Genomic DNA, 13,841 nt, shown 5'->3' on the forward strand with positions numbered 1-13,841 from the left:
GGGCTCCTCGGGGGACTGTGCTCCATGCAGCCAAGTGGCCACCCGGGGCCCCCATCCAGGTAAGCAGGCTCAGGGGCTGGCTTCCCGCCCATCACTTCCATGTTCGGCTGCATGGGGAGCACCTGAGCCCCATCTCCATGTCCCCAGGACCATGGGTTTTGGCAGAAGGCAGTGTCTCCGGCCAGTGACGGCGACAGGGCCTGAAAGCTTTCATTCAACAGCCGGGGGGGGGGGGGCGGGGGAGGAAGGTGGTCAGCCATGGGCGCCCACTGTCCTCACAGGCACTCCTCCACCCTGCCTGCGTCCTAGGGAAGGGCCAAACGCCGACACCCGTCAGTCGGTAAATGGGGAACAGGTTCTAAACGGAGTGCTGCCCAGCAGTGCGAAACCAGTGAGCCAGCGCTACGTATGTTACAGTGGATATCAATCTCTAAACCGTAATGCTGCCCTCACACACACACACACCAAAAACCGGTGTGCATATAACATGCGAAAACATGCAGAACATTGCAATGCCTTCTGTGGGACTATACACAGATGGGGTGAAAGCAAGAGGCCATTCCTGGATAGAATAAGCATCAACTTCAAGGTGGTGGTTACCTCTGGGAGGGAGGGATGGGAATGTCACAGGGCCGTGGTCGGCGAACTGCGGCTCGCGAGCCACATGTGGTGGCTCTTTGGCCCCGTGAGGGTGGCTCTTCCACAAAATACCACGGCCTGGGCGAGTCTGTTTGGGAGAACTGGCGTTAGAAGAAGTTGACGTTTAAAAAATGTGGCTCTCCAAAGAAATGTCAGTCATTGTGCTGTTGATATTTGGCTCTGTGGACTGATGAGTTTGCCGACCACTGTCATAGGAGAAGGGGTGGCATTGGTAAGACCCTATGGTGTTTGCTTTTTTTAACTGGGGGGGCAGGCACACAGGTACCCATTGTATTAGCTGTGCTTTCTGTGTGTGTGTCTGAAATATTTCGTAATTCCATAGAAAAATATCCAGTACAGTCGTGCATGGGTGTTTTTCTTGTTATTTGTGTCTTCTGGTAAATCTGTAATGATCCGTCCTGCTTTTAAGGGATAGAGTAGTGGGGTGGTTATTTAGCAAGAAAAAAACCCAGCAGTTATGTTTGACTCTTTTGAAAGTAACGATTTGCTCTGAAAACACCACTTAGGTGCATGCCTGAGATCTTAATGGATTAGGGCCTTAACGGAACTAAAATCAGTCTGATATGTGCAGCATCCCGAGTCAGAGCAGGAGCCATCAGCCCAGGGGCACCCACACAGGGTCCCCAAAAGTCTGTCTCTTGGAGGTGCCTCAAAACGCTGGGCCTGACCTCACTGGGTATCCCTAAGGAGGAGGGTGAGCAGTCATGGAGGAGGGAGCTAGAGTCGCTTCTTCTGCAGTATCCTTAGGTTGGGGTGTGTGGGGGTTGGGGGGTGGAGGTGAGGGAATCAGAGCAGGCTGGGATACAGAGGAGCCTGGGGGTGAAGGGAGTGAGAACCAGGGTGGTGTGTTTCCTTTAAATGAAGTCTTGTCGTTCCGCAGCTGTTCCAGTGCAGTCCAGCCTCAAGTCGGGGGGGAGTTTTGTGTTTTCTGAGCTCCTGGATCTGCCTCTGCCTCTGCCAGCAAGAAGTGCTTGAGAGCTGTGTCTTAAGGACGCCGAGGGGCTGTTTTGGTTTTGTCTGGTTTTTGCACAATGGACAAGTTTCCCGCCCAGCCACTTTCCAGGTTCCCTGTCAAGTGTCAAGGTAAGCTTTTAAATATATATATATATATATATATATATATATATATATATATATATATATATATATATATATATATATATTTTTATTGATTTTACACAGAGAGGAATTGAGAGGGATAGAGAGTTAGAAACGTCGATGAGAGAGAAACATCGACCAGGTGCCTCTTGCCCACCCCCGACTGGGAATGTGCCCGCAACCAAGGTACATGCCCTTGACCGGAATCAAACCTGGGACCTTTCAGTTCACAGGCCGACGGTCTACCACTGAGCCAAACCGGTTTCGGGAGGGAAGCTTTTGGAAACCTCCTCGGTGGGCCGCGGGGAGGCAATTTCCACCCGACACAGAGTGCTCCAGACGGGGAAAAGCAGCGTTTCGATATCGCTTCGGGGACCATATTTTGTGCATTTAACACAACTGAATGCAGACAGAAGTCCAGAAAGAAAATTGAAGCCTGTGCTCTCCAGACAATGGGGATTGAACCAGGGAAGGGATGCCCGGTGAACGACTGCCCCCTGGTGTCCAAAGGCGGTGGTGCAGACATTTGCAGAGCCATTGGTGGCGTTGCTTCTTGTGCTGGCTGCCATCATTTCCCGCCCCTCCTTTTTTTTTTTTCCCTTACAGTTATTTTCTGGGACCTTAATGGCTTCAATGTCTTTACGGCTCATAACATGGCTTTTCTATTGCCAGCTTTCTCTAAGTTCCTACAGAAACACATTCGGGTAAGCAGACTCCCGGGCTGGCTTCCCGCCCACTTTAAAAGCCTTTAAGCAGGGATCTGGCAGCTCTCTGTAGCCGGCAAGTAAACATGCCAACTGTTTTAAAAATCTGGAGATTTTATTGAAAAATCTAGGCCTGACACATCTTTTGGAAAGAAATGGGAAAATCTGCCCATTTCTGGACTGCACCCTAATAAGGTGACCAGGCGTTCAGCTTTTGGCGGGGCAGTCCCGATTTTTAACAATTTGTCCCGCATCCTGCGGCGTTTAAAAAAAAAAAAAAAAAAAAAAAAAGTCCAAAAGATTTAAAAGAATCTTTCCAAAAATCAGAACTTTTTTAAAACACCGCGGGACGCGGGACAAATGGTTAAAAATCGGGACTGTCCCGCCAAAAGCGGGACTCCTGGTCACCTTACCCTCGCATAACACACGTAGGCCAGCGCTGCGACGCTGCTGCCCATTTTGAACAACAGAGGTGCTTTCTCATCCCCCACACTCCCCACCTTCCCCTGTTGGCTCACTCACGGCTCTGACATAGCCTCTGGATTTGTTACCACGGCCTACACCTGTCCACATGCGGTTCGTTGGCCCTTTGAGGGTGGCTCTTCTGCAAAATACCACGGCCTGGGCAAGTCTGTTTTGAAGAAGTGGCGTTAGGAGAAGTTTTAAAAAATTGGCTCTCCAAAGAAATGTCAATCGTTGTGCTGTTGATATTTGGCTCTGTGGACAAACGAGTTTGCCGACCCCTGGCCTAAACTCATTAAAGTGTTTGCACTGGCATCCCAAGAAGGGGTGAAGGAAGGATGGCACCTCTAAAAGTAGATGATTGCCCCCCCCCCCCCCCCGCCCAGCCGGTTTGGCTCAGTGGATAGAGCGTCAGCCTGAGGACTGAAGGTCCTGGGTTCATTTCCAGTTAGGGGCACATGCAAGGTGTGGGGGTGTTCAGGAGGCAGCTGATCAGTGACTCTCTCTCATCATTGATGTTTCTATCTCTCTCCCTCTCCTTTCCTCTCTGAAATCAATAAAAAAATATTTTAATAATTATTATTATTATTTTAATAATAAAAGTCGATGATTCTATCACCTTATGCCTAGAGGACATAGGTCCACAAGCCCCATACGACCCAGTGTAGTGAGGATTAGTGACCTGGTCAAGGCCACACAGACAGTGAGTCCTGGGCCCTGCATGTGAACACACATCAGTCTGGCCCCACAGCCTCACTGCTTTCCACTCCTCCACCAACCACTTCCGGTCCTTTAGCTGCTTACCCAGCAGGCCCCCCTCTGGGAAACCATTGCGATAGCAGACACTTGTCACTTCGTCCTCACACGAGACCCCAGGGGCTGTACGGTACGCACATTGTCCCAATCTTGCAAAAAGCAAACGGGGATCTGGGAGGTCAAATCGCTGAATATGCTCAGTTTGCAAGTGGTAAACATGGGGTTCGAACTGGGGGCTGTGTGATTCCAAAGGCAACACCCACAGCCCCTCACTCCCTCGGCGTGGCTCCCGGAAGGGAATGTGTGTGGTGGAGGAGGTCAGATCCTGACAGCCAGAGCTGAGCTGTGGCACCAAAGCTAGCTCACCAGAGAGGAGTGCTGTCACAGGGGGCTGCGATGCCAAAAACTGGGGCCGCCTCTCCTAGGCCACCTCACGGCCTGCTGTCCACAGCTGTGCTGTTTCACCCCGGGCTGTTCTCACTGCAGAGTCTCTCCCTTCTCCGCGGCCCAAACAGGAGACTCCTGTCAGCGTTGAAATCACACCAATGACCATTGGTTGACGTAACATCTTTTTAAAAAATATATATATTATTTATTGATTTCAGAGAGGAAGGGAGAGGAAGAAAGAAACATCGATGATGAGAGAGAATCATTGATCGGCTGCCTCCTGCACGCCCCTTACTGGGGACCCAGCCAGTAACCCACGCGTGTGCCCTGACCCGGAATTGAACCGTGATCTTCTGGTTCTTGAATTGAACCGTGATCTCCTAGTTCGTGGGCCGGCTCTGGACCACTGAGCCACACCAGCCGTGTTGACATAACATCTTCTTGCTTAAAATTACTGGGCAGGTCCTGAATGTTTCAGTATTTGTGAGTTACGATGGAGGTTTCAGCTTCTGCGTGAAGGGGGGGAAATCCTCTCTCTCTCTAAGGAAGCAAAGCAAGCAGCCAGGCCCTTCTCTGGAGGATCCAAATTTAAAAGTCAGGGAGGAAAGGGGAGATGGTGAAAAAAAGGGGAAAAGGTGATCCTGGTAGCACAAGGTGGAGAGGAAGAACTGGGCTGTGGAGTCAGGTTAGCAGGGTGGAGAGGTGCAAGTCATCCGCATCCTCCTATTACACCTGGGGAAACTGAGGCCAGGGGAGGTGCGGGCGGGATTGCGAGTTTCCGTGCCTGCACCGAACCTGCCCTCGTCCGCACCTGCACAGCCTTCTCTGCACCGGCCACTCGCGCCCTCTCCCAGGTCCCGCCTCTCCCGTTGCCTATTGGCTGCGGCGGGCCCGAGAGCGACGCAGAAGCCAGCCAATGAGAGTAGCCCACGGCGAGTCTTTCCCGGGAAGCTGACGTAGACGCGAGAACCCGGAAGTGCGAGGGGCGGAGCAGTGAGGGGAGCCAACCCGCGGCGAGGATGGTGACAAACCGACCAATGGCGAGTCGGGGAGGGCGGGGTCAGGAGGCCGGCGGCGGCGGAGGGAGCCTGAGAACGCCGGGAAGGAGGCGGCGGCGGTGCCTGGCGGGCGGAGGTGCGCGGTGAGCAGGGGGCGAGCCCGAGGGCCGGGAAGGGGGCGGCAGGGCCGACGGCCCGGAGGGTGGCGGTTCGGAAAGGGGCGGCTCCCCGGGATGACCTTAGCCCAGTCCACGTCCCTCCCGGGGCCTCGGTGTCTCCCTTCCCGGCGGCGTAGTCGGGGGCGAGGAATCCGCGCCTCCAGGGGCGCCCCGCTCCCTCCTGGCGCGAACCCGGGTCCCCGGAGAACTCCAGCCCCGCCGAGCAGGGAGGCACCTGGGCTGCGCCGGGTGCGGGCGCAGACCACCCGGACGAAGCAGAGACCCACACCGTCTCCATTAGACAGTGTAAGGAGCCAGGTTCCTCCGTTAGACTCACAGCCCGAAGCAATCAAAAGCCTGTTGAGCCCCTTCAGGTGCATGGAGGCCTCGCCCCAGGAGCAGGTGTACAGGCCCTGGTGGTGGATGGGCGGAGAGGGAGGGGGAGAGACTTGGGCACCTGCGCCGGGAGGCACCTGGGCTTCGTTCCTGGTGCCTCGATTTACTCCCCGGGGGCCTCCGAGGGGTTGGCCTGCCCTGCCTCTGTGTCGTTTCCTCCTCCTGCAAAATGGAACTGGCTAGCTCTCCTCCTCCAGGTACCGAGGGTTGTGGCAATAATGCATGGCTAGCACACAGCTCAGTGCTCAGCACCCCATAGTTGCCCAATAAATGGTTATTGTTAGCATAATGCTGCTTGCATCCCTGCCCCACCCCCACCCCCCTACACACACTCCCACCGCCAGCCCCAACCACAGGCCGCCCCTGGCACAGAGGACGAGGGGTCACCCGCTCTGGCCCTCACCCTGAGTAAGAGTGAGTTCTTTTTGAGATGCTTGGCTGCCCACACTCTAGGCAGGGACCCCACCGTCTCTGGGGGAGGAGCCAGGAAAGGGAGGAAGGCCAGAGAGAGGGATTGGCTTCGTGGCTAATGCCAGAGAAAGGGCGGGAAGAGGGGGCCCCGCCACTGGGCAATAAATCAGAGCACCAGACAGTCGTGCTTATCAAAAAAGATGGGCCTCCGAACTGTCTTACCCATTTGGGTGTGTGTGTGTGTGTGTGTTCGTGTTCTAGACGCTCAGCACAAAGGAATTTAAAAAAATATATTTTTATTGACTTTATTTTATTGATTTTTTACAGAGAGAAAGAGAGAGGGATAGAGAGTTAGAAACATCGATGAGAGAGAAGCATCGACCAGCTGCCTCTTGCACACCCCCCACTGGGGATGTGCCCGCAACCAATGTACATGCCCTTGACCGGAATCGAACCCGGGACCTTTCAGTCTGCAGACCGACGCTCTATCCACTGAGCCACACCGGCTTCGGCAATAAAATATATTTAAAAAAAAATAAAAATAAATGCTGGGCAACTGCAGCACTGCTTCTCAGGCTGGCCCCGCCCCCATGTATACCCACTCCTTGCTTGCCCCCACCCCCTGGTCATGCGAGTCAGGAGGAGGGGGGTCTCCACGGCCCAGCGGAGACAGGAACGTGTCCTACCCATAGCGGTTCCCCGGCTCATCCCCCACACCTCTCGGTTCCTTTCAGGTCCTGCGCTCACTCTCGGAGGACCCCGGGCATGTGCGAGGGGCGCCCCCCCGAGCCCAGATGACACTCGCTCCGATGGCGTCCGTGATGGCCGTGGCCGAACCCAAGTGGGTCCCCGTCTGGGGCCGCCTCCTGTGGGTGACGCTGCTGAGCATGGCGCTGGGGTCGCTGCTGGCCCTGCTGCTGCCGCTGGGGGCCGTGGAGGAGCAGCGTCTGGCCCTGCTCAGGGGCTTCTCCCTGCTCCGGAGCAGCTGGGACCGGGCCCAGCAGGCCGCCGGCAGGTGCACCAGCCCCTGCACGGAGCTCAGCGTCACCGCCAGGGACGCGGGCCTGCTGGCGGTCAAGGCCCCGGCCTCCCCAGGTAAGACAGCGGCGGTCTCCCCTCGGCTCTGGGGGTTTTGTTTTTTTTTGGATTGTGGCACATTTTATTTATCTGTTACCGTTTATGTCGTTTGCACTTTTTAAGTTATATTTACCGGGGAAACATTGGTTAATAACATAAACCAGGGGTCTTCAAACTACGGCCCGCGGGCCACATGCGGCCCGCAGAGGAGTCTGACCCGGCCCGCCAGGTTTTTTGGGCAGTGAGCGCAGCCGAGGTGTTACAGTAGGAATTAGTAGTTCATATAGTCCGGCCCTCCAGCTCTCTGAGGGACCGTGATCTGGCCCCCACTTTAAAAAGTTTGAGGACCCCTGACATAAACCTTAGGTGTCCGGCTTTATAATGGGACATCTGTATATTCTGTTGTGAGCTCCTCACCCGAAGTCTAGTCTTTCTCTGTCACCACGTACCCTCTTCGTCCTCCCACAACCCCCTTCCCCTTCGGAAACCACCTTTCTGTTGTCCACCATTTTGTTTTAGTATTTGTTGCTTTTTGCTTTATATCCCACATATGAGTGAATTTATACAGTTCTTGTTCTATTCCGTCTGACATGTCCCTGAGCGTGATACTCTCAAGATCCATCTTTTCATGCTGCCGAAACCGGTTTGGCTCAGTGGATAGAGCGTCGGCCTGCAGACTGAGGGGTCCCGGATTCGATTCTGGTCAAGGGCATGTACCTTGGTTGCGGGCACATCCCTAGAAGTGGGTGTGCAGGAGGCAGCTGATTGATGTTTCTCTCTCATCGATGTTTCTAACTCTCTCTCTTCCTCTCTGTAAAATATCAAAAAAAAAAAAAAGATCCATTCATGCTGTGGCAAATGGCAATATTTCATCTTTTTTATGGTTAAGTAGTATATATAGTCCATTATATGTGTGTACCATATCTTTATCCATTTTATCCGTCAAAGGACACTTGGGTTATTTCCATGTCTTGGCTATTGTGAATAGTGCTGCAGTGAACATAGGGCTACGGATGTCTTTATGAATAAGTTGTTTTCGCATTGTGGGGGTGGATACCCAGAAGAGGGGTGTCTGTGTCATATGGTGGCCATTGTAACAGGTATGAGATGATGTCTTGTAGTTTTGATTTGCGTTTCCCTTGTCACTAGTGATGGTGAGCATCTTTTCAGATGCCTGTTGGCTGTGTCTTCCTTGGAAAATGTCTAGTCGGGTCCCCCGCCCATTTTTTAACCGTGTCTTTTGTTGCTGAATTGTATGAGTTCTTTATGTAGTTTGTATGTTAGCCCCTTATTGGAGGTGTGATTTGTAAATATCGTCTCCCGTTCGGTTGGCTGCCTTTTTGTTTTTACGGTTTCTTTTGCCATGCAGCTTTTTGGTTTTGATGTAGTGCCATTCATTTGATTTTACTTCCCTTACCATTGGGGTCAAGTTCACAAAAATCCCTAAGACCAAGCAAGGTCTGTACGTTTAATGCCTATATATATATATATATATATATATATTTTTTTTTTTTTTTTTTTTTATACAATGGGACCCCCATTCTCAAATTCAATTAGTTCCAGAAGGCTGCTTGAGAAGCGAGTTGTTCGAAAACAGAATCATCTTTCCCATTAGAAATAATGTAAATTGAATTACTCTGTTCCAGATCCCCAAATGATTTCGTTTTAACTTTTCTTAAATTTATTATCTCACCCCCTACTAGCCTTAAACTAGACTAGTGGTCAGCAAACTGCGGCTTGCGAGCCAGTTTGCCACTCTGTTGACTAATGAGTTTGCCAACAACCACTGACCTAGACGCCTCTCGATTCCAATAATCCCAGGCTGTTGTTCCTTGTGATTAAGCCCCTATCCCAGTGGTGGGCAAACTCATTAGTCAACAAACCTTGGCTCGTGAGCCGCAGTTTGCCGACCACTGAACTATACCACTGCCTCCAAAATGCCATCACCAGCTGCTTCTCATGTACCCAATTCCCAAGTTTCTCTACCTGTTCCAATCGCCTGACTTGTCTTGTGAGCACTTTCACCCATTGGCGCTCTTGATGGCCTCTTCTGTTTTGGAATTGTGCTGACTGTCCATTTCACCAGCAGCAAACGCATCCTCTCCTGTGTTTGTTGCCTAAGAGAAGCCTTTTGTCCTGCTGAGGTGTCAGCACGAAAGGGTTGTCAGGTAGAAAACTGAAGTTTTGGTCGACAACCAAGACTTCCTGTGAACAACCTGATTGGAAAGCGAATTGTTTGAGGTGAGAGACATTCGAGAACCGAGGGTTGGCTGTGTTTAGTTGTTTCAGGTCTTCACGTCTTGAACCCACTTTAGCTTTACTTTCTGAGTTTGGTCTGCTGGCACTTGTTCTATTCTTTTGCGTGTGGCTTTTTCCTCTTCCTGGGGTCACTCACGGAAGAGACGTGCCTTTTCTCCAGTGTGTGTTTTGGCTCCTTTTACGGAAATCAGTTGCCCATATATTTAGGGTGTCTTTGAATAACTATAAAGGTGGAGTCTATTAAAATACGTTTCATTTGCAAAATGTAATAGGATCACAAACGTTGTGTGCTGTGCGTGTGTATTTGGGGATGCCCTGTATCTGTGGGCGTGTTTCTGGACTCAGTCGGGTCCACTGGCCACGCGGTAGATGCCGCCGCTCTGCACCTTTGCTGCCCCCCCAGATTGTTGGCATCCTGGACACTCATTTCCCAGCTTCCCTGCCCGGGTTCTGCCGGGGTGTCTGGGCAGGGGAGACAAGCTGGCGGCCTCACAGCTCGGTGCCCCGCCAGCGGCAGAGGCTGAGGGCACCGGTCAGGCTCCCCAGCTGCCTCTCCCTGGCTCAGCCTCGATGGGGAGCCGGAGGGAGGTGTCCTTTCCTGGCGGGAACCTGCCCGGCCCCACACACTGCAGGCTGCACACAGTTCTCCATCTCCCTCTCCCACACTCTGTCCCCGTCCTTCCTGTCCCACCTCCCCGCTCCCCACCCTCGGGCGCTCCTGCGCGGGGATCCTTTCGGTGCATTGGGGTGTTGAGGTGATCCTTCGTTGAGTCCGCGGTCTTTGTGTGCATTCTAAGGGAGAAACAATGGAGCCGGCTCACTCCCCCGTGGCCCGGACATCGCTCTCTTCAGCACTTCTCAGATGTCCGGGGTCCTCTGTGTCCTGGGGGCGGGGCACGGGTGTACAGTGAAGAAGTCAGCCCTGACCCCCCAGCCTGTACAGGCAGACAGGTGACCGGTACAGCGTCACCAGTGTGGTGATGGGGGAGCAAAGGGGGTCACAGGAGCACACCAGGAAGGCTCCCCGGAGGAGGGGGCGCCTAAGCTGAGACCGAGTGTAAGCAGGAGTGACCCGGTGGAACGTTGTGAGGGGAGAGTGCTCCAGCAGAGACCAGAGGGTAGGAGAGCCCGGCCCGGAGCACTTCAGGAACTAAAGCAGCCCAGTGTGTGTGGCTGATTCTGGCTGGGGGGGAATGGGGGCCCTCGGGGAGAGACTTGGGGAAGGAAACTAGATGTCAAGCAGGTGCTGCTGAAGATGAAGGGAATTGAGGCTAAGGGCCAGGGATGGGGAGGCCTAGGGAGCCAGCACCAGCGGGAGCTGTTCCCAGCCCGGCCTAGAGGCAGGGGAGGCACCGCCAGGTGATCACCAGCACAGCCAGGAGCTGGAGAAGGCGCAGGCAGGGCTCACAGCCCCCCGATATGGCAAATGGAAGGCAGGGGGCCAGGCTATACCTCCTGGAGTACAGAGCATGGCTCTGGGGACACATGGAAAACCACCACGTGCATACATGCAGGTCCATCACATGCAGCGGCACCGGGAGAACAGCCTGCCCAGAACAAACCCCAAGGCCATGTCCTCCCCGGGGGCCCAGCAGAGGTCACAGGTCACCTGAGGGCCCGTGGCCACGCCCTCCCTCCCCGCTAACGCCTCTTTGGCTCTTTCCCAGCCGCCAGGTTGGAAGCCAGAGCGGCCCTGCACCAGGCCCTGGAGATGAAGCACCAGGGCAAGCGCAAGAAGGCCCACAAGCTCTTCCTGCACGCCCTGAGCATGGACCCCGACTCGGTGGACGCGCTCACCGAGTTTGGCATCTTCTCCGAGGAGGAGAAGGACATCGTCCAGGCGGACTTCCTGTACACCCGGGCGCTGACCATCTCGCCCTCCCACGAGAAGGCGCTGGTCCACCGGGACCGCACGCTGCCGCTGGTGGAGGAGATCGACCAGCGCTACTTCAGCATCATCGACGACAAGGTGAGGAAGGTCATGTCCATCCCCAAGGGCAGCTCGGCGCTGCAGAGGGTCATGGAGGAAACCTACTACCACCACATCTACCACACGGTGGCCATCGAGGGCAACACCCTCAGCCTCTCGGAGATCCGGCACATCCTGGAGACCCGCTACGCGGTGCCGGGGAAGAGCCTGGAGGAGCAGAACGAGGTCATCGGCATGCACGCGGCCATGAAGTACGTCAACACCACGCTGGTGTCCCGCATGGGGTCCGTCGCCATCGGCGACATCCTGGAGATCCACAGGCGGGTGCTGGGCTACGTGGACCCCGTGGAAGCCGGCAGGTTCCGGACAACGCAGGTCCTGGTGGGACACCACATCCCCCCGCACCCCCAGGATGTGGAGAAGCAGATGCAGGAGTTCGTCCAGTGGCTCAACTCCGAGGACGCCATGAACCTGCACCCGGTGGAGTTTGCGGCCTTGGCCCACTACAAGCTCGTTTACATCCACCCTTTCATCGACGGCAACGGGCGGACCTCGCGCCTGCTCATGAACCTCATCCTGATGCAGGCGGGCTACCCGCCCATCACCATCCGCAAGGAGCAGCGGTCCGAGTACTACCACGTGCTGGAGGTCGCCAACGAAGGCGACGTGAGGCCGTTCATCCGCTTCATTGCCAAGTGCACGGAGACCACCCTGGACACCCTGCTCTTCGCCACGACAGAGTACCCAGTGGCGCTGCCGGAGGCCAAACCCAACCACTCCGGGTTCAAGGACACGCTGCCTGTGAAACCTTAACCCTCCACACTCCCCTTGGCGACAGGTTTCCAGGGGGAGGGGGAAAAAAAAAAATCAATACTGAGCATTTCTAGAAACCTTGTCTCCAAAGCAGAAGGAAACAGATAAGGAACGTCAACGTTCTTTACCTCCAAATGTGTTTCTTTTTAAAAAAGAAAATAACTAAGTTATTAAGCCTTGTCTCTAAGATAACTTATAATTCAGCCAAGTTATTTATTTTTCTTCTTTTGAGCCAGTAAATGTGTCTGCCATCTGTGCTGGTGGCCCATCCTGTGGTGGTCCCAGCAGGCATTGGGGGCACCAGTGCTCCTTGCATGACCAGACCAGTTCTGGAGCAGAATTTGCACTAAGGTAAGGAGAGGCCAACACGGGGGAGAGGTCCAGAGACAGGACGAACCCGCCAGGTCTTCCTCTGAGGCCGGCTGGAAGGCTCTGTGACTGCCTGGAGGTCAGCCCTCCCGGGAAAACCTGATCCCAATTTCGAGAAATGATTGAATGCTTGCTTTCGTAGAGGTGTTAGTCGTCGTGTGTCTAATTCTGTCAGGGCAAACTTCCGAGATCCAAAATGAAAGAAATGAGTGTTGCCATTTCCAGTTTTACCTTGCTTACTTCAGGGAAGAGCCATAGTTTGCAGACTCGAGTGTCAGAGGCTATTTTTCTAATTAACAAGGGAACGGCCACCCTGGTTTGTCTGTTGATGTTTTTCTCCATTTGCAGCAACTCAGACCAGCTGTGTTAGTCTGACAGCTCCCTGGGCTTTCACCAAACAGCTCATCCTGCTGCCAGCCAGGGATCGTGCAGTCGGGCGAGTCTGCCCTCACCCCCCACTCCGAGTTCAGCATCTCCTATTGGTAGATGTTAAATCAGATGCCGTGTCAGCATCTCAATGAGCTCATTAGAGCACCAGTTTGTGCTAAACCACAAAAACCCTCTGACCACAGCACCTGCTCACCTGTCCCCCCTTCCCACAGCCCCTGTATGTCCAGCCTCCCCCTGGGGGAGGCAGAATAGATCGTCTTGGAGTGGCCTTACTTTCCTAACTTATAAAATGTTTTATGTCACATGGGCAAGCTGTCCTTCTATGACGTAGAATCTCCTCTCTCAATCACATACGGCTCAGGTGCCATTACAGCTGCTGCTGCCGAGTGAGAATGGGCAGAGCCGTGATGCCTCACCCTGCGCTGCACTTTGAATGTCGGTGAAAAGATAATGTTGTCTCTGATTGAGAATTCAGATCCTGATAGTAATGAGGTCACTGCTCTTATGTAGCAAGTGTTTAGATTATAGTTAATTGTTGAACAAGCACATTCAGAATGGTTTTCTGGAAAATAAGTATAAAGATGTATGAAATGGCCCCAAGTGATTATTACTCAGACCTTTATAAAAGTATTTTCATACTTGTGTGCTGCCATGCAGTATTTAACCTTAAATCTGTCATCTTGATTTTATAAAGCTCACCAAGGAAGCCTGATGGAAGTGCTTGCTTTTACTATGGAAATTGGCACTTTAGCTATATGTGAAGGACATTATTTTAAATAACTGACTCTAATAAAGTATTTTTATTATATTAAATAAATGCCTGAGACTGCTATGTTGTCTTTTTCAAGAGGTGGTCCCACTATCAGGAGGATGCAGGAGGGGTTGTGTCAGGACTTCAGCCCTCTTCTTTATGAAGGTTAAAGCTGAAGACAACACCACAGCTGAAAAGACTTGTAAGTCAAACCCCGGTCAC

General features: G+C 53.3%; 1 protein-coding gene across 2 annotated transcripts; it reads left to right on the forward strand.

Annotated features, from left to right (window-relative positions):
* The first annotated feature begins 5,123 nt into the window (after window positions 1-5,123).
* On the forward strand, window positions 5,124-13,696 carry FICD (FIC domain protein adenylyltransferase). 2 transcript variants are annotated; one of them, XM_084868185.1, is made up of 3 exons: window positions 5,124-5,201; window positions 6,765-7,125; window positions 11,034-13,696. In XM_084868185.1, exons 2-3 carry the CDS (start codon window positions 6,825-6,827, stop codon window positions 12,107-12,109), a joined length of 1,377 nt encoding a protein of 458 aa, XP_084724311.1. In that variant the 5' UTR covers window positions 5,124-5,201; window positions 6,765-6,824; the 3' UTR covers window positions 12,110-13,696. The 2 variants fall into 2 exon arrangements, with proteins under 2 accessions (XP_084724311.1, XP_084724310.1); XM_084868184.1 differs by having other exon boundaries at window positions 5,130-5,208.
* Window positions 13,697-13,841: the final 145 nt, after the last annotated feature.

This window comes from Pipistrellus hanaki (assembly GCF_964339955.1).
Source record: "Pipistrellus hanaki genome assembly, chromosome: 19".
NCBI classification, from domain to species: Eukaryota; Metazoa; Chordata; class Mammalia; order Chiroptera; family Vespertilionidae; genus Pipistrellus; species Pipistrellus hanaki.

What these genes read in the sequence shown, in the direction of transcription:
- FICD (XM_084868185.1), top strand. Translation starts at nt 6,825, where the DNA reads ATGACACTCGCTCCGATGGCGTCCGTGATGGCCGTGGCCGAACCCAAG. An exon ending in CAAGGCCCCGGCCTCCCCAG is followed by an intron (nt 7,126 to 11,033) that starts GTAAGACAGCGG and finishes GCTCTTTCCCAG; the next exon opens with CCGCCAGGTTGGAAGCCAGA.